This window comes from Molossus molossus, unplaced genomic scaffold (assembly GCF_014108415.1).
Source record: "Molossus molossus isolate mMolMol1 unplaced genomic scaffold, mMolMol1.p scaffold_m16_p_10, whole genome shotgun sequence".
Classification (NCBI taxonomy): domain Eukaryota; kingdom Metazoa; phylum Chordata; class Mammalia; order Chiroptera; family Molossidae; genus Molossus; species Molossus molossus.
In genome coordinates, this window is record NW_023425345.1 from 57,074,185 (window position 1) to 57,101,772 (window position 27,588).

The 27,588-nt window shown below is 45.6% G+C and overlaps 1 protein-coding gene across 1 annotated transcript in view; it reads left to right on the forward strand.

Annotated features, from left to right (window-relative positions):
• Positions 1-27,368, forward strand: part of E2F7 (E2F transcription factor 7) — a 38,199-nt gene extending 10,831 nt beyond the window's left edge. The window contains exons 3-12 of the mRNA XM_036251837.1: positions 2,552-2,720; positions 6,595-6,885; positions 8,250-8,405; positions 9,794-9,928; positions 17,706-17,891; positions 18,371-18,443; positions 20,887-21,388; positions 22,439-22,691; positions 24,683-25,104; positions 26,160-27,368. Of these exons, the coding sequence (XP_036107730.1) occupies positions 2,552-2,720; positions 6,595-6,885; positions 8,250-8,405; positions 9,794-9,928; positions 17,706-17,891; positions 18,371-18,443; positions 20,887-21,388; positions 22,439-22,691; positions 24,683-25,104; positions 26,160-26,330 (2,358 nt within the window). The 3' untranslated portion in view covers positions 26,331-27,368. The remainder of the gene's footprint in view (positions 1-2,551; positions 2,721-6,594; positions 6,886-8,249; positions 8,406-9,793; positions 9,929-17,705; positions 17,892-18,370; positions 18,444-20,886; positions 21,389-22,438; positions 22,692-24,682; positions 25,105-26,159) is intronic.
• Positions 27,369-27,588: the final 220 nt, after the last annotated feature.

The following is a 27,588-nucleotide window of genomic DNA, read 5'->3' on the forward strand; positions in this document are numbered from 1 at the left end:
GTATTAAAGACATTACTTACCTGATAAGTGTATTTGATATGACCAACTATTCTATCAAAAGGTTATAAAGAACCAATTTTTAAAAAGAGATCCCTCAGGAATTTTTAAGACTATAAAGGAATCCTGTGACCACACAGTTTGAGAACTACTATCCTAAGGTGTATACCTCACAGTGCAATTACTAAGTTGCTGGATGTTCAGATACTCACAAGATAATGCCTGATTGTTTTCCCAAGAGCTGTTTGCTTCCACCAGTAATGTATAAACGTATATTGATCACACCCTCTCTGACACTTGAAATTCTCAAATTTATTTATTTCTACCAATCTAGTGGGTGTATAATGATATATTATTGTGGTATTCATTGGCTTTTTCCTTGAGATTAAGCTTTTTTCCATATCTTTACTAGCCACTATGTTTTTTCTTCTTCTGTGAAATACCTGTTCATGTCCTTTGCTGATTTTTATTGATTTGTAGGGTTTATTGTATAGTCGTGAAACTAAACCTTTATCAGTGTTACATTGCAAATTGGTGCCTGTCTTTTTTCTCCTTGAGTTGCTCCAAATAATCAATTGTCCTTGTATCATTTATTCAGTTCTTCCTCCTCCCTGGAGTTGGCAGTGCCACCTCTGTCATGTGTCAAAGTTTCATTTGTGTGTGCGTCTGTTTCTGGGGTCTTTCCTCTTCCATTGGCCAATTTGTCCCTCCCTACACCAATACCACACTGTAATAAGCCTTCATATCTTTTGAAGAAGAACCTCAATTTATTTACCTTCAGAGTTTGTGGGCTCTATGCTTTGCCCTTTTTTCTTCCAAATGTACTTCAGATTGGATTTTAATTATAATTGCATTGCATGTGGATTACTTTGAGAATTAATCTGTTTATGGCACTAAGTCCTCCTACCCATGAGTATATGTTTCTCTAAATATTAAGTCTATTTTCTTTAAGATATCAATTTTGATATTTTATGCAAATAGTTGCTAGATTTGTTCCTAAAAACCTTATCATTCTTTTTGCTAGTAGACGTCATATCTTTTTCATCCATTTTCTGTTACTATTGTATAGTAATGCAGCTAACTTTTTTTTTTTTTTTTATCCTCACCCGAGGACATTTTTCCATTTTTTGTTCAGACAGAGCGGGAGGGAGAGAGAGGAAGAGAGAGAGGGAGAAACATCGATGTGAGGGGACACATCGAGTGGCTGCCACCCACATGACCAACCAGGGCCGGGGACAAACTGCAACCGAGGTACGTGCCCTTAGCGGGAACCGAACCCGGGACTCTCTGTACCGCAGGCCGACGCTCCAACCGCTGAGCCAAACCGGCCAGGGCTGCAGCTAACTTTTTAAAACAGAATCTTGTCTTTTCAGCTCCCTTGCTAAATCCTCTTACCGTTTTTAATAATTTGTCAGTCTTAAGTTTTTTGTGTAAACAGTCATGTGTCCTGCAGAATGAAAGTTTTATTTATTCCTTTCCAATTCCTGTGCCTCGGTTTCTTTTTCTTGTTCTCTTGCACTGGATAGATCTCCACTGATGTGGAAGAGGAGCATCGTATCATTCTCCTGATCTCTAAGGGGACTGCTTCCATGGTTTTCTCTTTAAAACAGATGGTTTCAGTTGGATTTTTATAGATGCACTTTATCAAAGTTCTCCAGTCCTGGTTTTCTAGGGGCATTTTTGAAAATCATGAATGGGTGTTAAATGTATTAAAAGTTGTTTCTGAAGCTATTGAGATCATCATATTGCTTTTCTCCTTGACTATGTTCATTGAAAAATGAATTCATTTTACTGTCTTGGGATTGAATTCAGCCTTCTTCACATGTGGGTTGATGAGACAAGGACACTGGCTGGCTTTGTGTGCTTGCAATAAGAAAGAACAAGGAAGAATAAGATTTAGCTGCTCTTGTTCGGTTCCGTCAACCCTTGGTCATTTGGAAACATGTAAAACAGTTTAATGACACAGTGGAGGCCATGTATCTTAAATTTTATGTCAACAGAAATCACCCGGGATATTACGAAAAGACAGATTCTGATTAATGGTCTGGGATGAGGCCTGGGATTCTGCATCCCTAACAAACTCCTAGTCATGCTGATCTATGGTCCACCCAGCACCCTGTCAGCATGAGTATAGCAACCTATAAGAGACTGCACCGTTCACTGTTTAAGCTTTTAACCAGGCCTCAAATTGCAAAGGAGAAAAACATTAGTCTAGCTGTGGCTGGTTTGGCTCAGTGGTTAAAGGCTCGGCCCTAGGACAGAAGGGTCGTGGGTTCACGTCCCAGTCAAGGGCACGATGTTCCTCCCTCCCTCCCTCCCTCCCTCCCACTTTCTCTAAAAATCAATGGAAAAATATCCTCGGGTGAGGATTAACACAACAAAACACAGTCCAGAGGTACAATGCTAAAAAAAAAATGAGTTCAGGAAATGTATTTTGGAATCTAAGGTAGTACAGATTAGGATGTACCCCCCAACTTGCCAGTGCTGCCATGGCGATTTCTCTATTAGGATGTTAACCGTGCCATCCACCCTCCCTTCTGTCTGCCCTCTGTAGCTTCGTGTTGTTGGGGACAGTGCTGTGGACAAATTTGAGAAGCGAAGGCCAAGCAGAAAACAGAAGAGTTTAGGACTCCTGTGCCAGAAGTTTCTAGCTCGCTATCCAAGTTACCCCATGTCGACTGAGAAAACCACCATCTCCCTGGATGAAGTTGCTCTCAGCCTTGGTGTGTATGGGCAGGTGACCTGGAGGTCTGTCTCCAGTCATAGAGGGAAACCAGTTTCCTCAGGCAGACTTTGGGCTTCCGATTGCCTCGTTTATTAAGGAAAGAGCAGGCCCTCCGAAACAGTGGGGACGCGGGCAGGTGGGCCTTTTTCTGCCGTGATCATTATGTGGAGGATACCAGGGAGCTTCTAGGCCTGAGGGGCAAACAAAAATGTGTTGTTGTTTTTAACCTTAAAAAATACTTTTACAAGACTCACATTACAAAGTCCTAGCTCATATTTTAATTTCATCTTATTGCAGACAGACTCGAAAAATGTTTTGAAATAGCCTGTGGTCTATTTTTAATAATGCTTCTAAGGGTTCAGAGCTGGTGGTATTTCTATTACAAAGCGAGAGTAGAGAGCAAGAGCATGATGTTTGAAGCCCTGTGCTGTGCAGTTATTCACAGCAAGCCTGCCAGACTAGAAAAAGCACATCTGGACAGAATTCAGACAGCTAACCCTTATAACAAAGAGGAATACGCGTGTTCGCGTGGGGTGGATGTGCAGTGGTGTGTGTGCTATAAATAAGCACAGCAGCTTTCGAACAGAGACCCCTAGTGGACATGCATCACAGTGGGTTTCAGGATGAACATTGTCGACAATCATTAAATAAGCAGAAATCACCAAGATTTGAAGGTGTGCAGTGTCTCTTAAAAAATGAGGTTTTACATACGTAATTTTGATAGAAGACAGTTTTAGTTTATGTATTAGTTCTCTTTCTTCTCAGAGCCCAGAGAAATATGTGCCAGTCGATGATTGTCAATCTGAATTATTCCAACTGGTGGCTCAGAAGATTGTGTTTCCCAGAAACTGAAATAATGAGGAGGCACTGGGTTGTGATGGGAACACTACAAGCTTGGCTTTGGGTCAGACAGGACTGGATTTGAAGCCCAGCTATGAGAGCTTTCAAAAGTTAACCTTTTCTCACAGGGACCACAGCGCCCGCCGGGCAGAAACTCAGCCAGGCTGCGAGAACGTCAGTAATGTGCCGCACTCGGGTCTGGCATGGGTGGCTGCTGTGTTACACGGAGGTTTTCACTCACCTCTTACGAGATGCGTGCCCCTCGGAACCGGTCCTTTCAGCCTCTGCAATTGGGAAGGGAGGTGCAGTGCTTTGACTGGGGAGCCGTTTTGAAACCCAGGAGTAGGCAGTATTTGGCACTGGTGGCAGTGGGACCAGAGGGGGAACGTGGCCAGCTGGGTAGAGGCTTGGTGCAGATCCATCCGAGGTCCAGCGTCCTGGAAACTAGTCTTCCAGAGGGTGAGGGTAAAACAGCAAGTCGGTGCGTGTCTCACTGGGGTTCATGAAGCCAGGACCTTGCACTGATGTCAATGCAGAGGATGAAAGATTAGATGTCGAGAAGCCATGTTCCAGGACAGATGTCTACTCGTGAGCTGCGGGTCATTCTGCAGGTCCCCATGTTAAGACAGAACCCCAGAGATGTTTGCAGCAGCTCCCTGATGCCTGACGTTACCCAGACCTGCCAAATGAACTTGCCATCTCTCTTCATGTAAGGTCGAAAATGAGGTCCCTCCCTGGAAATGATTTCAGTGGTGACCATCTCTTCGGGTTGAGTCTAAACTCCCTGCTACCTCCCAGGTCACAAGCTATAAGACCATATTTTAACCAAGGATGTGCAGAGCGTTCAGATTGCAGTTTCCAAGATTCTGGTCCCGTGTGAATTGACATGGATAGTATGGGTAAGAGGTTAAAGAGCTGGGAGTGACTTTATACACGGAAAGTAGCACAGCCTAAGCAACTAGGTGGGGCTGAGAGGTTCTTGGTAAGCTCCACGGGGGACTGGGGGAAGCCTGGCAGGAACTGAACATCCTTGAGGGCATAACTGATGCCACAAATAGGATTAATAGGGTTGTCTTGGTAGAGAAGGAAAAGGTGGCTGAGTGCCAGGCAAAGCCTTCCGGGCAGGGCAAGCCCAGAGTAACCTGCATGTCTTGAGACCTGCGAGATGGGACCTTGCGGTGCACCAGCCAGTGGACACTAAATTCCGTCCCGGGGGAAAGGGCGAGTGAGCCAGCAGGCCAGCAGCTGCCCGCGCTTTTACCAGCATCGCCTGCTGAACACCTAGTGGGCACATTAAATACCATCTTACTCTCCAAGCGATCGGAATCTTCCTTTATTTTCCCTCCTTGGGATGTCTAGCCACTAGATGGAGACTTAACAACTTGAATCTGATACCAAACAACAAAACAGCTGGCCATATGGCCGGCCCTGGGGTGTCTCAGTTGCATTCACATGACATTTCTAACGGGAAGGTTTGTAGAATGTTGCACTGTGAACAAGATGTGTTAACATGTGAAAGCAGACCGGACAAGGAACCAGGTGGTCTGGACGAGAGGCTGCTGCCACAACCTCCCAGCAGACATCAGGCACCAAGCCGGAGCTTCGGACGGGAAGAGCCTTCAGGGACGTGAGCTGACGTGTTCTGACTGACTGTGCAATGCCTCCTCATGCATGTGACAGAACTTCCTCTCGGCTCCGGGCTTCCCTTTGTAATTTGGTCTATTTCTCCTGTTAAATTTTTGAAGGGCCAAAAGCTACGTTCACTGAGTCTGCCCTGATTATATAATAGCTCCTGGCAAGGAAACAGAAAGAGGGAATCTTTGCAGCTGGGCTGCTTTTCTAGGAGATGCCCAGAGGCTTCTGTTGTGGATGCTTAGTCGAGAGCAAACGGGCCAGTGGGTTCCAAAGCCCAAGGACCCGTTGTACAACAGTATGAATCACGGACAGGAGATTTTTTAAATCGGTTGCTACCAATCTTTTTAGGCTAGCAGTGACCTCAGGTGTCCCCAGTGCCAAACAGTAGACAAAGTAAACATCTCCTGGAGACCCTTTATGTTTGTGGTCTCATATAGCCCTCCTCACCTTATGAGATAAGTACTAAAGCACAGGCAGGGGAAGTGAGTTCCCAGGATCACCCGATTGTAAGGGACAGCACGGATTCAAATCCAGCAGTCCAACCCCATGCTAGCCACCAGAAATCTTTTTTGGTAAATGTAATAGTCAGTTCATAATCCTAGCTATTTGGGGCGAGTTGGGCAAGGCGGTGGGGAGTAGATGAACTTGATGGTCCGTCTGTACTATGCATGACGTCTCTGCTTCACCAGGATGTGATGAATGAGAACACAGGGAGGGTTGTCAGGAGCCGTGGGGGACCAGAAGATACTCAGATGTTGTTCCAGCCCTGGCTGTAGCCTCCTCCATCAACTGGAGAAGGGGAGTGAGGGGCCCCAGCTCTTGACTCCTGAGTTTCCAGTATAAATTAGGACACATAATATTTTCCATGTTGGACCATTAAGAGAGTTAACAAGATAATTCTTTCATATCATTCAAACTCCAGGAAAGGATAGTATTGTTCAAATGAGGTATCAGTTCTTGGACACAGTTTATTTTATAGTTTGTATAGTTAGGAACACAAGTTGAAATCAACCATTTAGCATTCATCAAGTGTCCACCAGGCGTACTAGCAGCTGAGTTGCTCAGCTCCACCCATTTTAATGTGCTGAAGTGTGTATGTGGTTTTCCTAACAGGTGTAAAGAAACAATATACTACTATATGTAATATAGATGGGACATTGGCCATCTCTGGGTGGAGGTTTTATCCGGTATTTTATTGGGGATTGGATCCCAAGAAAAGGAAAGAAAAAAAATTTCCGTTCCTTGCATCCTTACAGGATGAATTTGTGGCACATCCACACTTGCTGGACATTCCACTGGGCACCACGCAGAGCAGTGCACAGACGTGGTCCAGGCTCTCGAGGAATGTATACTCAGAAATGTGTGCACGCTGATGGTTGGCTTCTGTTTTCAAATAGGCGTTGAAAGAAGACGCATCTATGACATTGTAAATGTGCTGGAGTCACTGCATCTGGTCAGCCGGGTGGCCAAGAATCAGTATGGCTGGCATGGACGGCACAGCCTGCTGCAGACCCTGAGGAACCTCCAGAGACTAGGGGAGGAGCAGAAATACGAGGAGCAGATGGCCTACCTCCAACAGAAGGAGCCAGACCTGATGGACTGTAAATTTGGAGAACGTAAAAAAGATGGCTATCCAGATCTCCAGGATCAACAGTTACTGGATTTCTCTGAGCCCGACTATCCCTCTTGTGAGTTCGCAGTGACCACATGAGTCAGAGCAGAGACAGCGAGGGTCTCTTCTGAAGAGACTGCTGAGGTGGAAGGTGCCAGGTTGACAGCCCTGCAGGAGGTGCCCTCTGATTCTCTCCACTGAAGGGAGGGAGACAGATGGCTCCCACCTGGGTTGCCCGCTCAGCCTCGCTGAAAACCTGTCTGGTGGCAGTTCGTTCGGTATTTGGTGTCCGGACCGTAGATCGTAACAGAGCGCCCATCTCAGACTGACAGCCCCATGCTGATTTCTGTTTGTGAGCCTTTAACGAAACCATACTTTGAAAGAGGTTATCGTTACAGTGAATTCCTCTTTCCAAGTTATATATTGGAGTTCGCACGTGTTGATTACAGAGATTAGACAAGCCCTGCTTTCGTCTGATGCAGAATTTTTCTGACTTACATCTACATTGGCCTTTCCTTCCCGACTCATTTTCCTTCTTCCTGTTTTAACCACTGATCTTCATCCTCTCCCTGGCTCCCCCTTTGCTGAGATGATTGAGTGCAAGTATCACTCGAATCTCCCTTGCAAAGTTAAATAGGAATGGAAAGTGGGCCTGGTTTTCATTCGATGTACTGCCTCCTGGGTTTTTGTTTCGCCCCATGAGCCGGTTCTTATCTTAATAACCAGGGAGACAGCCACCTGTCGGGGATGGTGTGCCTGCCATCCCCAGCGACACGTCTCAGACACTCCTATTCATTTGCAGTTTATTTCTTCACCTATCTCTGAAAAAAAATGGAAGAGGCGGGCACCTGCTGTGTTCACAGTATATTCTAGATCTACTGTCCGGACCTCAGAGCTCTTGTGGGCTTGGATCCAGCCCCCCACAATAAGACACCTCGTCACCTGCTGGTGGAGGGTTCTTGCCTTCAGCTTGTAAAAAAAAAAGGCAGTATCTCTGAGGCACAATCGCGCGCACTGCGATGAAACGAAGTCTGCTTGTGTGGTGGGCACAGAATTAAAGTGGAGTCCTCACCTTTGAGGGGAGAGCTGACGTTTGAGGGGAGAGCTGCCCTGCCTTTCCTCCTACATTAGTCCTGGCAAAGAGCTGCCTTAGAAAAACTACTCAGGCGTTCCATTCAACCGAGTGTCTGCGTAAAGCGGTAAGAGTGGTTTAACAGGCACATTTCAGTCTGTGCCTCCTGAAATTTTGTGAACGGTGAGAAAATCCGTCTTCTTTCTTTATGAGCCATCTTTTGTGATGTGTGTCCAGAAGGCTTCTCTCTCCAACAAAAGTGATCTTTCCATCTACGAGAAGAGATAGCTAGTTTTGGCAAACTGCAAGTCCAGTCTTTCCTGTGGGGAGTTATCTTTTCTGATGCCTTTGTTTCGTTCCCTTTGTAGCATCTGCAAACAGAAAAGACAAGTCCCTGAGAATCATGAGCCAGAAGTTCGTCATGCTGTTCCTCGTCTCTAAAACCAAGATTGTTACTCTCGATGTCGCTGCCAAAATACTGATAGAAAGAAGCCAGGATGCGCCGGACCACAGTAAATTTAAAAGTAAGCATCTTCCCCCAAATCCACCTGGCACAGAAGAGGTGGGACCTCACAGGGGAGGTTTCCTGCCTGTGAACGCGTGAGAATCAGTTGTTGGAGACGAGCCCTCCTCCCTGCATCCTGAGGCTCCCGGTGCTCTGAGAGGTGAGTTAGCCGCACACTGGAGTTCCCAGCGTCTGTCCTCCGCCGCTGGAGTGGACCGTGGGGCAGAACGCCATCCCCAGGTGCCGGTCAGGGAGGGTGTCAGGCACTTTCCATTTCTCTTTAGTCTTGCTGCCTCCAAGACAGAATGTCTGAGTCTTGTTTCCCCTTTTTTCCTCGCCCCCTGCTTACTCCTGATGGGTGGAGATGAAAGTTGTCCACAGGTAAGAACCGGAGGAGTGACCGAGTAGGGGAGGGTGGTGGGATACGGTTGCCGCCAAGGAGAGCGCTTCTGAGTCTCCTCCTCAGTGTGTCTTCCTCCCTGTCGAGCAGGGTCCTGAGCCAGATGCCCTTGGCTGCTGGTAGCCTTTTCAGCGCCTAGGAAGCCATGAGCTCGACATACTGTAGCTTTTTGTTTGTTCCAGTTGGAATTATAACCACCCTGTGGGAGAAATGACTAAATAAAATCTAGCTCTACCATGATTGGGAAGAAAATTGCGTCTGTGATGCTGTTTCTAGATGATAATCAAAGCTCCTTTGCTTGACCTTAGCCCTAAATGGGGTTTCCTACCTGTGAATTGATTTCTTAAGCAGAAATGACTTTGTGGGCATCGAGGTGCCTGTTTAATGTGTTACCACTACTTCGGAATGTGTCCTCTAGTCCGTGCATCTGCAGGTGTGTCTCCCCAAACCTCTGAAGACTCAGGGATTGTGTGCTCCGCCCCCCCCACCCCCCACCGGCAGCCAGGCTTTAGGGGGGGAACTGCCTGTCTGCAGCGCAGTTGTACCTGATCTTGAGCACTGAGCGCTGCAGGAGTGCAGCCTTGCAGGAAGCCCTGGGGAATCCCTGTCATTTCCACAGCCCGGCTGCCTGGTGGCGCTGGTGCCACAAGCTCCTGCTGGGAGAAACTCGGGCGAGCTTTCGACATGCCACATGTCAGAATCACGTCGACAAGCCTCTAATTGTAGCCTGTTCCCTCCCTCGGGTGTTCCGCAGCCATGGCACTCCCTGCTTGTCTTGTGAAGGTGTGAAGCTGTGGGAACGAAGGACACACCGACCTTCGGAGGTGTCTTCAGATACATCAGCTACATAAATCCTGGGTGATTTCCTGACAGAGCCATTGGTCATGTCATCCCTCCCCACTGCTTCCCCTGAGGTTTACACGGTGGCCAAGAAAAGTGACTGGTCACATAAAGAAACATGTGAGGGTGTCACAGGCAGGGTGACCGTTGTGTTTTATGTCTTCAAGCAAAGGTACGACGTCTGTATGACATTGCCAACGTTCTGACCAGCTTGGCTCTGATCAAGAAAGTGCACGTAACCGAAGAGCGAGGCCGTAAACCCGCCTTCAAGTGGATCGGGCCGGTGGACTTCAGCTCCAGCGGTGAGGCGTGGCTCTGTCCGGGACCTGTGTTCCTCACGACCCCAGTTCCTTTTCTCAGTCGTACATCTACAGAGCGAGAGCGAGCTTCATTTTCCATTGCCCAGCTCACATTCAGGGGACCGCGATGTCGCCTTGGGACAGTGAGTGCCGGGCCAGAACCGGCTGCTGTTGGCGTGCGCAGGAGGGGAATCCTGAGCGTTGTCACGCGGCGGCTTCTGTAACTGTTCGATGACACCTCTAGCATTTTCTGTTTTATTCGGAAGTTTTTAGCCTAGAAATTTGGGGCTGGAGATTAAAAAGGACACTTAGAAACTTCGGTTATGTCTACATTAGCAGGATGAAATATTGTTTTTCCTTGAAATTCCAGATAATATAAGAATGATATTAATTGCTATCACAAGACTAATGTGTGGTAAAAATGGCTTCTAAATAGAGGACAGTTGTCCTGAACGGCTTTTTTTTGGTGATTTATTTAAAAGGTTACAAATGTCAGTTTTACTAAACTAAAGCAAAAGAGGGTATTTATCTTCCACTATTTCACAGGTAATAGCTGAGCATTCGGGGACTGGGTCCTTCTGTACCAGCTGCTTTACATAGAACGAGGCTGCCTGGGAAAAGCCATTGAAGCTATTTTTAAATTACCCTTCCAATTTTGGTGTTAGTGGCATAAATTCCTGCCACTTAACCCAGGCTTATGAACGCTATAGCTCCCTGCCTAGTTGTAGCACATTATTCACTTAGGGGCTAAAGGAAACCACTTAAAATCCAGTGTAACTAATTCAGCCCGGCAAGTACCCACTGAATGTGCACAATTACTGTACCGAATGCCATGAAGATTTTAAGATGTGTGTGATGAGTCCCTGCCCCCGGGAAGTGAATAGCTTCGCCCTTTTCCGTTGCTCTGTCTGTGTCTTCTCTTCATCCTTTCACCAGCAAAGCCCTCTTCTTTCCGACATGAAAATATTCTGTCCACCTTTCAGGATCCGTCGCAAGCATCATCTCCCCCATAAAGCTTTCCCCATCACCCAGAGCCAGGGGGGTCTCATCTGCACACTCGCAATTCAGTGTTGTGCTCTTGTACTTGGTGATGTCAGTGTTATGCTGTTGACTCTGCTCTGTGCATTTGAGGGCAGAAGAGGTTTTTGTTCGTCTTTGATCACCTGAAGTACCCAGATCAGCGCCTTCCTCACTTCAGTTGGTTAATGAGCTTCTATTGAAGCTGTATAATTAGCACACATTTGAAACTTACAAAACAGGTAAGCACTACACACGGTGGTAGTGGCTCTGGAGGAAATCAGAGAGGACATGGGTTAAGTTCTGATGGCCTGTTAGGTTTTGGAGGGATGGAGAGTGTTGTAGTTGAAGGAACTGATACCCGGGAACAAATCTGGTTTGTGTTGGAGAGATCCTCCTGATTTGCGTGGAGGGTAGAGAATGATGAGAAATGAAATGTGATCCGCTGGAGCAGTGTTTCCCGAGGGCCTCAAAAGCTAAGCCAAGAAGTGCGTACTAGACGGAATGGACGGAAGTGACGGGTCTCTAGTAGGTGGAAAGAGAGGACTGACTCGAAGGTGGCAGTGTCATTGTGGGACAGGGGAGGTTGGGGAAGTGAGCTGGAGAAGGTGGCAGTGTCATTGTGGGACAGGGGAGGTTGGGGAAGTGAGCTGGAGCCGAGAAACCGAGCTCATGTGTTTGCATGGCCAGTGGCACAGCAGCTGGGAGAGCGCTGTCTGAGGGGAGAGGGCTTGGCCCCTGTCGGGAACCTCCAGGTGCACTTACGTCCCCTTCCTGCATTCCCTGGTCCCACAGACAGCACCATCCTCACCAACTCAGAAGTCAAATGTGGAGTGTCCAGTTACCTTTGATTCCTTAATGCCTGCTTCCCTCCTTGGTTAGCAGTTCCTCACAGTTAACGTCAGAGATATTTCTTTTCCTCTTATCCCTTCCCACCATCATGGCCTTTTCTTCCTTTTAACAGCTTTTTTCAGGGATCTTGACATAACAATAAATGGCGTGTGGTTCAATTACAATTTGATGAGCTTTTTCATCATATGCATCACAGTCGAGAAAATGAACCCACCGCCCTCCAGAGTCTCCCCCTGTCCCTTCAAAGTTCCTTCCATTCCGCCCCCACCCCCGTCCCTAGGGGAAACCACGGATCTGCTTTCTTTCACTCCAGATTTGTTTGTATTTTCTAAAAAATTTTATCAGTAAGTCACACACAGTCAGTGTTCATTATTCACAGATTCCATATTTGCAAATTTATCTACTAACAGAAATGTGTTTGTGTCTCCAAAATCAGTGCAGCATTTCCACAGTTGTTCTCAGATATGCAAAGAGTGGCGGGAATTTTGAGTTGTCAACACACACTTTTCCAGCTGGGGTCGAACAGGCCAAATACTATACTATCCTATAAACAAGCGTCCTTGTCGTGGTCTCTTTAATGCCACGCTTTCACGTGTGTGTACTTTGAGGTGGTAATTTCGCTATTTATAAATGGTTCCCAAGCTGTACTGAGGCAATATGTAGTGTTTCCAAGTGGTGTACCTTACAGAGAAAATACATATGTTAGAGGGGCTGCATTCAGGCATGACTTGCAGTGTTGTTGGCTGTGAGTTCAGGGTTAATGGATCAACAATATATATTCAATAAGGTGTAATGTATTGATCGGTTGACAAAAAATGTGTGGCCAGCTCACAGGAACCCAACCCTTCTAGGAGCAGTGGTTCAGTGTTTGCTAATTCATTGTTCATGCTGACTTTATAGAACACAAGAACCACAAATAACAAGAATAGACTGTACTCCGTATACTCTTTGTCGGGCTTCTCTCACTCAGCATAATTTATTTGGAGATTAATCATGTTGTAGCATGTATCAATAGTTTATTCCTTTCATTGCCAAAGGAGTATTCCATTGTATGGGTATATCATTCTTTGCCCATTTACCTGTAGATGGACATTTGGATCATTTCCATTTTTTGCCTATTACAAATAAAGCTGTGATGAATATTCATGTACAAGTCTTTATATGGTAGATGTGGACCTGCAGTTTCCTACATGAGAGGTTTTTAACAACAGGTTAAATTTTGCAAATAACTATAGGGTTATTCAGGTTCTCTCTTTATTCCTTTGTTCTACTTTGGGTTTGATTTTCTCTTTTTCTAGTTTCCTTTTTTTTTTTTCCCCTTATTGATTTTAGAGAGGGAGATGGGAACATCGATGAGAGAGAACATTGATTGGCTGCCTTCTGCATGCCCCCACTGAAAATTTGGCCCGCAACTTGGGCATGTGCCCCGACCAGAAATCGAACTGACCTCCTGGTGCATGGGTTGATGTTCAACCACTGAGCCACACCAGCCGGGCTTTTTCTAGTTTCTTAAAATAGAAGTGGAGGTCATTAACTGGAGACCTTGTTTCTTTTCTGTTAGCTACTTGGTACTATAAATTTCCCTTGTTATTGCTGTACCACAAATTTTTATTGTCTTCAGTCTTCCAATTCAGGATACATTGAAATTTACCTCTTGATTTCTTTTCTGATCCACAAGTTATTTAGATGTGTGTGTGTGTGTTTTTTAATTTAATGAATTTATTTATTTTTGTTACAGATGTTTCTCCTTTTTCCCCCACTGATTCTCCCCTCTCCTCCCCCTTCCCCACCCTGTCCCCAGCTTTGTTGTCCATGTCCACTGTTCATGCATACATGCATATAAGTTCTGTGGTTTATCTCTTCCCCACTACCCCCTCTTCTGGGGATTGTCAGTCTGTACCCCACTTCCACGTCTCTAGGACTACCCCATTCCTCAGACTGTTATGTTCATTATATTCCACAAATAAGTGAGATCATATGATACTTGTCTTTCTCTGTTTGGCTTGTTTCGCTTAGGATGACACTTTCCAGGTCCTTCCACATCCTCTCGAAGGATAAGAGATCTTTCTTTCTTACAGCTGCATAGTACTCCATTGTGTATATGTACCACAGCTTTCTTATCCATTCGTCTACTGATGGACATTTGGGCTGTTTCCAGATCTTAGCTGGTATAAATAGTGCTGCTACGAACATGGGGGTACATATATTCTTTCTGATTGGTTTCAGGTTTCTTAGGGTATATTCCTAGAAGTGGGATCACTGGGTCAAATGGAAGTTCAATTTTTAATTTTTTGAGGTAACGCTATATTGTTTTCCATAGTGGCTGCACCAGTCTGCATTCCCACCAGCAGTGTATTAGAGTCCCCTTTTCTCCACACCCTCACCAATACTTGTTGTTTAATGACCCTCGCCAATACTTGTTGTCTGATGATTTGTTGATGGCGGCCATTCTGACAGGTGTGAGGTGATACCTCGTTGTTGTTTTAATTTGCATCTTTTGGATGATTAGTGATGTTGAGCATTTCTTCATATGTCTCTTAGCCATTTGTATGTCCTGTTTGGAGAGGTGTCTATTTAGTTCCTCTGCTCATTTTTTAATTGGGCTCTTTGTCTTCCTTTTGTTGAGTTGTATGAGCACTGTATATATATTGGAAATTAACCCCTTATCTGACATATCATTGGCAATGATGCTCTCCCATACAGTGGGTTGCCTTTCCATTTTGATGATTGTATCTTTTGCTGTGCAGAAGCTTTTGAGTTTGATGTAGTCCCATGTGTTCATTTTCTCCTTTGTTTCTGTTGCCTTAGGTGATGTATCAGTGATAGATGTGTGTTTTATAGTTTCCAAATATTCTGCGATTTTCCAGACATTTTTTTCTTCTTGATTTCTAATTTCATTCCTTGTGGGCAGGGAATATACTTTGCATAACTTGAATCCTTTTAAATTCACTGACGCTTGTTTATGATACAGATATGATCTCTCTTGGTAAATGTTCCATGTACACTTAAAAAGAATATACAATTTTGCTTTGTTGGGTGATGTGATCTGTAAATAACAACTAGGTCAAGTTGGTTGATAGTGTCTAATTTTTCTATATCCTTATTGATTTTATGTTTACTTGTTCCATCAGTTATCATAGGCTACCTTCCAATTTTATACTATTTATACTGCATAAAAACCTTGCAGTAATGTATCTTCATTTCTCCCTGCTTGTCCTATAACTGTTGTTACCAAACATTGTACTTGCTCTATGTTTTAAACCCTGTAATTCATTGTTACTATTTTTGCTTTAAACAATTGATTGTCTTTTAAGAGATTTTAATAAGAGTGGAAAAGTGATATCTAGCCATGTAGTTACCGTTTTTGGTGCTTATCATTCCTTTTTGTAGGTGAAAGTTTCTATCTAGTATCATTTTTCTTGTCTTTTGGACATTTCTTATAGAGCAGGACTGCCTATGATGAACTCTTCCAGCTGCTATTTGTCTAAATGTCTTCACTTCACTTCACTTTTATTTTGAGAGATATTTTAGCTGGGCACAAAGATTCTAGGTTGAAGGTTTTTTCTTGCAGCACTTTGAAGAAGTTGCTCCAGTCTTCCAGCTTGCATTGCTGCTGCCAGGAAATTCACTCTTGTCCGGTTTCTTGTATGTAATGTATCTCTTTCCTTTTCTCTGGTTGCTTTTAAGATTGTTTTTATGACTGGTTTTAAGCAATTTGATTGTGTGTGCCCTGGTGTACCTTTCTTCATCTCTCTTGTCCTTGAGCTTGGTAAGCCTAGATACATGGATATAAAGTTGTCATCAAATCTGGCAATTTTCAGCCATTATTTCTTTGAATATTTTTTCTGTCCCCCTCCTCTCTTGTCCTTTGGAGTCTCCAGATATGCTTACATTTGGCTGCTTGAAGTTGTTCCACAGTTCACTGTCATTTTATTCATTTCTTTCCGTCTTTTTTCTCTGTTTCATTTGGATGGTTTCTGTTGCTTTGTTTTCACGTTCACTGTTTTTTTTTTCTGTAACATCTAATTTTTCATCAGTCCCATTCACTGTTATTTTCATCTCCAACATTGTCATTTTTATCACTAGAATAAAAATAGGCCGTGGGCCTTCATATTTTCAATGTTCAGTCTCTCCTTTACATGTTCAGTCATTCCTTCCACTTTCTGAATGTGTGGAATCCAGTACAGTAACCGTCAGTGTGCTCGTCCACTCTGTCATCCGTGTCACACTTGAGTCCATTTTAATTTATTTTTATCATTACTGTAGGTTATATGTCCCTGCTTCTTTGTATACCTGGTCATTTTTAATTATATGCCAGACAGCGAGAATTATATGTTGTCAGATACTAGACAGTTCTCTATTCCCAAAACTGTTCTTGAGCTTTGTTCTGGGATACAGTGAGGTTGTTACTCAAACAGTGATCCTTTTATGTCTTGCTGTCAGGTTTTGGTAGGCAGGATCCTATCAGCATTTAATCTTAAGGACATTGTCCCCACTATTGAAACAACACATTTTTTAATATTCTAACCAGTGACGCATGAATTATGAGAGTTTTCACTCTGGCTGTTGGCAACAAGCACTATTCCCAGCCCTGTATGAGCCGCAGGCACTGTTCCTTCTGCTCCTTTTAGGTGGTTCTTTCCCCGGCCTTGGGCGGGTTTCTCACTGTGTGAGTGCTCCACTGAACACTCAGGGGTGCCTTCTGCCCCTCTCTAGCATCCTCTTCCTTCGTGGCTCCTCTGCAGCACGTCGTCGTACAAACTCGAGCTGCTTCCCTGGCCTCCCAGCTCCATCCTCAGCATGGGGAGATGTCCATGCTCTCTGGGTCCCCCTTTCTGCACCCCAACCTGGAAACATCCTCCAGGCAGTAAACGGGGGCAATCATGGAGCGCACCTCACTTGACTCCTGTCTCTAAAGGATCGTTGTCTTTCATATCCTGATGTTCAATGTCTTGAGAGCCGTTGTTTTATATATTTTGTTCAATGTTTCGATTCAGGAAGGAGGAGAACTGCGATCCCTGTTACTGTCTTGACCCATTTTCTTCTTTTTGATTCAGTAATTTCTGATTTTCTAAAAAGGACATTTATTGGCTTTTGTTATAAGAAAGAGAAAACTATAGAGGTGATTTTCAATTTTTGTTTTAGAGAATGTAAGTGTAGCTGGGCCTTTTAGTCTATTTAATCACTCTTACTAAAACATGCATGCTTTGAGCTTAGGAAAAAATAGCCCAGCCCAGATGAATAAGGTAGGGGTAACTGTCTGAGCAACAGGGACTATTTCTATATAGAAATATAGGCCGGGCTCTATGTAGAAATTCTGTCCTCACCTCATATAGGAAAGGGCCTCTAAGTCCTAGCCTTTTACCATCCTACTGTTCTGCAGCATTTTGACCAAGAGGTTTCTGCTGACCTTATTTCTTTGACCACTTAGTAACAGAGCCTCCTGCTGCACAGGAAAGAAATAATAAAGCAATAGAAATTCTTACATTTATTGCCCTAGAGCTATGGCATAAGAGGCTGATTTCAATAACATTAAAATCTCAAAATATGCATGTTGGGCTGGGCACATCTGGGTCTTCCTTTGATACTCTCTGCCCAAAGGAAATTTCAGGTCCATTCTAATTTGAGGTGAAGAACATCTTGGTCTACTTTGGTTGCAGTTTAGATAATTTCAGAATATATGTGGAGTTCGTCTCACTTTATAGTCATCTACTCACTTTTTAAAAAATCTGTACATCAAAAGAAATTGGGGTTTGAGAAAGGCTCATAAAATTTCTTTGAGGGTCTTAGCTTTTAATTAATAGGGTAGTTTCATTACAATTCCAGGCTCTCAAAGCCATATCCTAAAAAGGGTAAAATTATCCTGAATTATAGCTGTATAACAACGCTGCCCAATCTGCCCTTTGTTTAGATGAAGAAGTAGCGGATGTTTCTGCATCTGTCTTACCAGAAATGAAAAGAGAAGCGTGTATCGAGATCCAGGACTGTGCAAAACAGAAGCTGGCTCGGCATGGTTCTTTTAACACAGTTCAGGCTTCTGAGAGGATTCCCAGGAAGGCGAACTCAGAACCCAGCAGCCCTTCCAGAGAAGAACAAGGTATCTATCTGCCTTGCCTTAATCCAAGGACTCCGGCATTTCATGTAACTGTAGCCTTACCCGAGCACTGGCACTTCTACTTGAACTGGCTAGGCCCTGCCTGTTTTTTCACTTACCCGAAGTGAAACAGTTACGGGTAGAAGAGTGCAGGTTGTGACCATGGGCACATTGCTTGCCATTGATCCTGCTCTGCCTCAAAGGTCCATCAGCTTGCACGGTTAGCCTGTTGGATGCATCTCAAAAGTTTATTCAACTTACAAAGCAATACTTGTTTTGTTTTGTTTTTCTTTCTAAGTCTTGATGAGACCTGAATTTACCATTAACAGCTAACTGCTGAAAATTTCTCTCTTTGAATCCAAACCAGAATGGATTTGAGATAGTTTTATAATCCCTGAGTTTTGAATAATGAGTTCTGCTGTATACAATTGGTACATATAAGTCTCTTGCTGTAATTATTAGACCTTCATTTTTCTTTATAGGATCAGGTGGCTTCTCCTTAGAAATTGGCAGTCTGGCAACTGTTTATCCACAGAAAATAGAAGACAATTCACAGTAAGTAGTCTTTTAAAAGTTCTGGATGTATTCTTTTCTATTTCCTAGTGTTAACTTTGACTAAATTGAAATGCCACTCATTGAAAGATAAATTTTAGCAATATGGCTCATAAGTCACCATTTATTAAAAGTTCTGTAAGTTTTCCCTTTCGGCAAAACACTGTGCAGAATGAAGTATGGAGGACACAAAAGTACAAAAAATGTATTCCCTAAGCTATGAAGGCTTATAAGGAAAAAATAAAAAACAAAAACAAAAAACAGCCCGGTCTGTGTGGCTCAGTGGCTGAGCATCGCCCCATGCACCAAGAGGTCACTGGTTCGATTCCCAGTCAAGGCACATGCCCAGGTTGTGGGCCAAATCCCTAGTGGGGGGCATGCAGGAGGTGGCCAATCAATGTTCTTTCTCATTGATGTTTCTATCTCTCTCTCCTTTCCTCTCTTTCTAAAATCAATAAAGGAAAAACAAATTAAAAAAAAAAAAAACCCTGAAAAAAGACAAGTCACTACTGATGTGACACTGAGACACAATGCGTCATACATGACTCGCTTTGTCATCATGGTAACATGTGACTGCCGGGTACTGTTCCAAAAGTTTTATGTATATTGATTCATCGTAACAGCCCTTTGGCCCTGGCCAGTTTGGCTCAGCAGTTCGAGTGTCGGCCCACAGACCAATGAGTTGCGGGTTTGATTCCGGTCAAGGGCACGTACCTCGGTTGCGGTTCGTTCCCGGCCCCAGTTGGGGTCATGCGGGAGGCAGCCACTCAGTGTGTCTCTTTCACATTGATGTTTCTCTCTCTTTCTGTCTCTTTTTTTTCTCTCCGTCTCACTCTATCTGAAGAAAAATGGAAAAATTTCCTCGGGTGAGGATAAAACAAAACAAAACCAATTTTTTGAGGTTGGTACTGTTATCTTCCTTTTACAGACATCACATGTTGTCAGAGGGAGCAGAGAAAATGTTAAAGAAGGAACAAGACACGTTTTTAACGACAGATGTGGGAAGAAACAGATTCTGAAGCAGGGTCAGGGAGTGGGGGCACAATAAGCAGGTTCAAGATAATGATTTATCCAAATAGAGTGAAAGGAAATACCGTTCAGGAGAGGAGCATGGGGTGTGGGAGGTAAGTAGGCCAAGTTGGCAGAAAGCTTTGAAGGTCAGAGAGAAGAGTTTGAGTTTATGAGACAGACGGTACAGAACTGTTGCAGATTCACTGGGGAAGACCATTCTGGCTGCTTTAAGCAGGTGAGACTGGAGTAGAGAGAGTTCTCCAGGTGAGCAGATCACAGAGCAGAGCATTTGCGGTCATTCTGGTCTGCGGTGCAGGCCTGAGCCAGGTCAGCCGGAGGGGAAGTAGAGTAAGGGTGAGTCAGGAGACCTACCAAAGCAGAAGGAAGCATCGCAGAGAACACCTGGGTCTCGTGATGGTGATAGTGGCAGAGATGGAGAGGCTGGTGGATGGTGTACTCGGTGTGGACACATGGAGTCTTGCAGAGCTGAGTAATAGCTGAGAGGAGGCCGTAGCTGAGACTGACTCGTGTCTGCAGCCCAGCGCGCTCCATTGTATTCCTAGCAGCACAGTGGACAATGAGATGTGGGCAGAACTGGGCTGAGCGACTCCTTAGGAAAGGTTTCGAGAAACCCCTGTCCTCTGTTTACTAGTTCCTAAAGAACTCTCACAAGGATTTTCCTCCTCTATTTCTAAAAGTATACCGAACATACAAACATTTTTTTTAGTATTTGGGAACTTTTCTATATTAAAGGCCAGACATTGTTTATAATCTCACCTATTGATGGGCCTTAATTTTGAATGTGTGTTGCCTAGAAATTCCATAGTGATACTGAGCAGAAGGGGAGAAGAGTGATAGAAAGTGATACTTCTGTAGAGAAGTGTATTTCCTCACTCACTGCCCACTTCATTTATCTCACAGTGGATTCGAGACGAACAGGATGTGTCCTTGAAATCAAAGTCTGGCCCTAGTGACTGGACGTGAGGCCCAGCCAGCTGGCCTTCGGCTTTGCTTCCGAACTTCAGCTTTGCTCTCTAGTACACTGAGGGGAATGAGAGTGGCTATCAACATTGTCATAATTACGTAAACTATCATAAAATTACACTAATTATCACAGAATCTGCGCCTGTACGGGGTGGGTGCTGGGTAACTGATAACTAGGAGACGTGGACGAGGCAGGTGAGCCCCCAGTATTAGCTCTAACCTGAGATCCTCCCAGAGCGACTCCCACATCAGCTCCCCCATCCCTAACGTCCATCCTGGTTAGGCCTGGTCATCTGCCTAACTCTGCAGTTAGGTTAGCTCATGTGCGTTCAGGGAGTATGCTTTTGTATCAGCCTGAGCAGTATTCTCTCACCCCTGCTTTGGCGTCTCTTCACAACAGCTGTCAGGAGATGGTGGAATGTGGTAACTCAGTGCTTTCTTTTTATTACAGGGGGAAAGCCTTTGACAATGAGAGAGGGATGCTTCCGTCAAGCACCCCGGACCCCGCTGCTCCTTTCCCTGCCCACTCCGTTGACTCGGAATACTATGCCAACCCCTCAGTCCACCAGGTGGTGTCTGCGCCTCAGGCGGACTTGCAGGCCTTCTCCCTGCAAAATGGTCTGAATGGACACGTAGGCGTCTCGCTCACTGCTGCGGCCTCAGACGCGGAGAGCCTGAAGCCAGTGCTGCTGGCCGGCCAGCCCCTGTTGTACGTGCCGTCCACCTCTCTGTTCATGCTGTGTGGGAGCCTGCAGGAGGGACCGTCCCCAGGGCCCGGGGCCGAGGGGGACAGCCGGAGCTCAGAAGTGTCCGCAGGGACGGAGTGGCCGTCCACACCTGCAGCTCAGAAGCGCCCCAGTGAGGAGAGGAAGCTGCGAGAGGCGGAGGAGCCGGCCACTAAACGACAGAGTAGGGACGGCGGAGACAGCCCTCTGTCTCTTGTCGTGCCCAAGGTAGGTGGTTTGGCTGGGCGTGTTTAGTGACGTCCCGATAACGGACCGCTTCTTTCTGACAAGAACACACTGATGTTAATAAGCTACTGAGTCTAGAATATGAGGTATTTCGGATGTCGCTTGTCTAATTAAGCCCTAAACTAGCTATCCCCCAAAAAATCTTGCGGAAAGTAGTCCCGTAAGAAAAGTGATTTTTATAGAAGTCACACTGTATAAAATGATAAAAGGTTTAAAGAAAAAAATTCTACCTTTAATGTCACCCCAGAGAGGCGATCACTGTTGACACATTTCTGTACTTCCTCCCAGTCTTTCTGCTGTCCTTCTGTTGTAACTTCTTTGAGATCACGGAAATAGTCTCAATCCAGGACGCAACTAAGCTCCAGAGTCAGGAAGGTGGCAGCTGTTTGACTTTCAGAGTCTGTGCTTGGTCAATTAGCATCTCTGCTCAGACACCCCATTCCCCTGGCCACGAAATGAAAAGAACAAAACTAGGAGCCGTCCACATGTCCCGCTTAGCAGCCGTGCGGAGGTTAGTGAGTGTGACCAGTGAAGGTCTCAGAAGGGAGCACACTCGTCACAGCAGTCTGTCGTGGGTTGGCTAGGCACACTTCATGGAAATCAGTTCATTAATTCAGACCCTTCCTCTTGCCAGAGTGGATTTCGCTACATGTGTATGGTTGCAGAACAGAAGTCAGAGACTGCCTGGTATATGCCTTAGATAACCAAGACAGCTTTGGGCCTCCCCGCAATTCCTATCAGGCCCTGAAAAGACTGTGGTATGGGCACCCTTCGTGGTAGCAGCTCAGAAATTTGTTTCACAGTCTGAACACCGTGGCCGTTTTCCATTACTCAGTCACCTGTGTGTGTGAGACAGGACATTGCTTTTCAGACCATTCCTGTAAAATGACAGACCACACAGACACCGATCACTGTGGCGCACAGCTGTGTCTGACCTTTCTGTGTATACGTTAGCTATTTTCATAAAGCTGTTACTAAGATTTGTCGCTGAGGTTTTGACTTGTTTTCCTGGTTCTGTTTGGTTGTGCTTAGAAACCCTCGGATTCCACAGACTTCGCCTCTCCCAAGACGCTGGGGAACAGGGGATCTGTGCCCCTGGAGAACGTGCACTCGAACAGCCACCCCACTGCTGCACAGGAAGTTTGGGGAAAGGCAGCAAACGGCTTCGTTTCTTCTGAGTGGGGAGATCCTTCAAGAAATGCAGAGACCGAAACACCTTCGAAAGAGAACGAAGGCACCCAAGAGCCCCCTTTGCTGCAGTACCTTTACGTGCGGTCGCCGGCTGGTAAGGGATGGCGCCACGTCTTAAAGTCCCTGGGGGTAGGCGGACCACTCACTGGATTTTTAAATCTCTGTGTCACCCAACCAAAGCCGTGCAGTGGTGAGCTGTCCTCTGCAGCCTGAGTCAGTTTAGTCTCCATCCTCTTGTTTCCTCCGTCGACGACCCAAAGGGAGAGCTGCCTGCACTGCACCAACCTCAAGGATAATGGGAAAATAGTTAGGGCAGGTGATTTTTTTAAAAAAATGCTTTAAACTTTATTTGCTGAAAAAGCACAACAGCCCTAGCCAAGTAGCTCAGTTGGTTGAGGCATCATATCGTACACCAAAAGGTTGCAGGTTCAATTCCTGGTCAGGTTGTGGGTTTGATCCCCGGTTCAGGTGCGTGTGGGAGGTAACCGATCAATATTTCTCTTTCATATCGATGTTTCTCTCTCACCTCCTTCCTCCTTCTCTCTCTCTAAAATCAGTAAAAAACATTTCCTTGGGTGAGGATTAAAAAAAAAATTTTAAAAGCACAACTAACTTAAAAGACGATTCTATTTTTATAGTTCAGCCGAGTCTGGCATTTTCGGTGTGACAATATGAACTGTCGGCCCCCGTGTGTGCCTAGTATGCTGATCTCTGGAATATCCAGGAGGACTGGGCATGTGCCTGAGCCAGGCCAGGGCTGGGGCAGAGGGCTGGGTGTTCAAACCACTTGTCACCTTTGGAACTCGAGATGCGTATGCACCCCTCCTCCACGGTACAACCCCAATAATAACAGCACCTGCTTCATGGGAGGGCGGGGCACTGAGAGATTAAGTGAAATTTAGTAAGATACTATATCTAGAGCATTTAGAACAATAGGGCCTGGCATTTAGTAAGACTCAGTAAATGCTGTTACTATTTTGAAATAAAGCTGAAACAGAATAGGTGCCTAAGTTTTAGGTATATATAGTGTGCATGGAGCTGTTCTTGATGCAAAGAGACTTACTGATTTTCCTCAGTTCCCTGTTCGCTTCACAGGTTAGGTAGATATTAGTTATTACTCACTCCTAGAAAACATTCTTTATTCCTTTAGCAGATATCTTGGAGAGTTTAATCGAAGCATGGCACTCAGTGTTATGGACACTCTGAACAAAAGCAGGCTGGCCCTGCTCCATGTACATGACAGCCAGCACAGGGATGGTTCGCCTCCTCCGGGCCGTGGACCCTTTGCCACCCTGGGGATTCTCCTCACTATGTTCACAAGTGCATAGAACATAGGGATTACAAAGGAAGCCAGTTATATTGAAATATAGTTAGAAAAACATTTTTAAAAGTTTATTGATTTTATTTTAGAGAGAGAGGAAGGGAGAGAAAGAAACATCGATTGGCTGCCTCCTGCATGCCCCCTACTGGGGTTCAAGCCCGCACCTCAAGCATGTGCCCTGACCGGGAATCGAATCAGCAACATTTTGGTGTACAGGGCGACACCCAACCAACTGAGCCACAGCAGCCAGGGCAGAAAAATGTGTTGTTTTTATTATAGTAATAAAAAGATGTGACAGAAAATCCAATGCTGTCATAATTTCAAAGTTGTGATGAGCCTAACAGTCTTCGGCAATCTGCCATAGCTGCAGTGTTTTATGAATACATCTGTGCTTTTTGTCTATTGACAAAGTCAAGGTGCTATTAATACTGTTGTGATGTGCTGCCTATTGTCTTAACTGAGGGGAGTATCAATTTCAGCGGGAAGTCTGTATAAGTAAAGATAGTTTTCCCCATCTGAGTTCATGTTCCTCCTCGGTTTGGATTCGGTGGCACTCACATTTGAAAACCCTCTGAGGAGACGCAGGTGGGAATGTGTGAGGCTCAGTCGGAGCCGCCGCTGCGAAGAGGCTGGGAGGGCAGAGGGGTTTGACCTGCTCGCGGGGGGTGAGTCATCGTGGGCCGTTTGCAAGGGCCCTGCGACTGTGAGCTTGGGTGGCGTCCGCGTGGCGTGCTGACTTTTGCCTTGTTCTGCTTCTGTTTCAGGATTAAATGGTCTCAGCGTGCTCTTACCCGGCAGTCAGAGCCCCCATGTTGGGGGACCCTCTTCGGGTCAGCTCCCATCCCTCGGTGTCCCTTACATGGTCTTACCATCTTCGACACTGGGCCCATTTCCTGTTCTCTACTCCCCCGCAGTGGCTGGGCCGGTTTCCTCTGCTCCTGGCACTGTCCCAAACACGGGACCTGTGAATTTTGGCTTGCCAGGCCTTGGATTGGCACCTCATCTTCTCATCGGCCCTGCAGCCGTGGTTAATCCAAAACCCTCCACGCTCCCTTCTGCAGACCCTCAGCTTCGGGGTCTGCACTCCCTTAGCCAGAGTCCAGTGGTGCCCAGATCACACAGTGTCATCCAGCCAGAGTCGCCGGTTTACGATGGGTATCCAGTCCCTGTGGTGAAGTTACAGCAGGTGAGTCCAAAGTTTCATTGAAGACTTTTGTCACCTGTCAGCTGGACAGAGGCTCTAGGGCAGGTTCCACCAGCTTCCATTGTAGACCCAGAGGTATGTGCTTCATTTACAAAGCACGAAGGCCTAAACCAGGAGATCCATGCTTTAAAGACAAAAACATTTATTAGTTTTTTATTTACTTATTTATTTATTTTTAATGTTTTGTTGACTTTTTAGAGAGAGGAAGAGGGAGAGAGAGAGAAACATCATTGAGAGATCAGCGGGCTGCCTCCTGCACGCCCCCTACTGGGGATCGAGCCCACAAGCCGGACATGTGCTCTCACCAGGAATCAACCAGGACCTCTCAGTCCATGGGGTGATGCTCAGTCCACTGAGCTACACCGGCCAGGCTGGCCAGAAATACTTAAACATGTTATTCAGAGGCTCAGAAGTTTGGTAGACACTGAAATAAACATGTTAGTTTTTAAACAAGGCGATCATAACATAACATATGCTTTTTGATCACCAGTTATGTGCCAGGCACTGATCTAGGCAGTGAGGCTAGAGCAGTGAACAGAATAACAGTCCCTGCCCTTTTAGGAACGTTAAGGGGATAAATATTTAACATTTAACAGGGAGGATAAATATTAGTAAACAAAGAGAACCAAGACACATTACTATTTGCCTAGCATGCTGTAAGTATTGCATTGCTCAATTTTTACAACCCTCTGAAACTGGTTCTTTTATTATCCCCATTGTTTGGATGAAGAAACTGAGGCACATACTAATTAAGTCATTTGCCCAAGGTCTCACAACTAATTATGGCAGAGCCCAGACCCTGGCTCCAGGTGCCACGCTTGTGAACTCTTTGCTAGGCTGCCTTTCTGAACACAAAATAAAGTAATTAATTTCCAACTGTGGTAAGTGTTGAGAGGATACCTTGGATGAATGGGATAGAAAAGCAAAGCGGAGGGAACACCTGCCCTGGAATCTTAATGACACAGGGCTGGGCTTCCAGTTCAGAGATTGAGAACAATCCGACCTCAGCTTTTATTTACTCTTTTTTTCTTTCGTAGTCACCAGCTCCAGTGACCCCCAAGAGCATCCGACACACACATCAAGAGACATTCTTCAAGACGCCCGGCAGCCTCGGAGACCGTGTCCTTAGGAGAAGAGAGAGCAAACAGTCGCAAAATGCCAGCTCGGTGCAGAGGAGACTCGAAATACCCAGCAGCGGGGCCGACTAGCCTGATGCCCTGCCAGATGGGGGTGGCATCCGACCACCTGGATTTCCCAGTGTCACAGGCCGTGTCCCGACGCGGGAGCGGAAGGCAGAATGCACACCAGTGCGCCTCCTTCTTTCATCCACTGGTTCTAATGTTAACTTCCCAATGCTGTCTGTTTCCTGAACGTCACTGTTACTAATTATGCATTTGTTACCAGTGAGAGCCAGACTCTGTGCCTGGTGTCACAGTGAAAGCACCAGCTGACCTGGGGTTGGGCTTCAAGGATTCTCTTATTGCCGGAAGTAGATCTGAACGGGCTACTGGAGCCTTGTGGTTTTCCTAAAGGTGGGGCCTGTCTAGCACTTAGCCAGTGTGAGCATTCTCGACATGTGTGTCCACTTGCCCTGAGTAGATCTGTGCTGAGAGAACCTTGCTTCCTGCAGTTTACAAAGCTACTGCTTCGTCAGGAAGGCGGCTCCAGCTGTGAATCCTGTGGTGTTATTTATTTTGTTCCTGAAACGGGACTCAATGCGAAAAGTTTACAAGTACAGCAAAGCATGCTTTTCAGGGTATGACGACGTGAATGTTTGTACTTTCCCCCTATAACTTGCCCTGCACTTACTTTACAACCCAGCGATAATGTGGATAAGCGTGTACACATGACAGAATGTCACGACCAAAATAACTGTGAATGGCACACCTTGCCGTGATGAACTAACTGCGAACCCCCTCGGCCGAGCGCAGAGGAACCCGACAGCCTCGCCGCCGCTGCTCGACGAACTGGACGGAAAACCCTCTGCGTTCAGCCGCCTTCACTACATGCCCCTGTGGGTTTGTTTCTTTTTTTAATTTCGATGTTAACTGTGGAGCGACAGGTATGGATGCCGTCTGACAGTTGCTGTTTATTGAGTCAGTGTTGGAAAGTAATTGTATGGAAAATTGGAGCTTGAAGAGGACCTTTGGGTAGAATTCTGGAGTTAATGTAGAAATTGATAATAAGACAGTCGGTGATTATTTTTTCTCTTTTTTTCTTCAGTTTGGAAGGGTACAAGGAAAGGGGCACATTATGTTTAGTATCAAGAGGACTCAGATCAGAGTTACTTTCAGAGGACTTCTGGAAAGTAGGAACGGTGAGCGCAGTGGCTTGTTCTGGCGTGAGGAAGGTTCTGGCGACGCCTTGTCCCCCTGTGCTGCAGCCCTCCGGGGTCTCCGCGCGCAGCGGCCGGGTCTTCACGTGCCCAGACTTACTGAATTACCTCGCCCCTGCCTCCAGAACCCA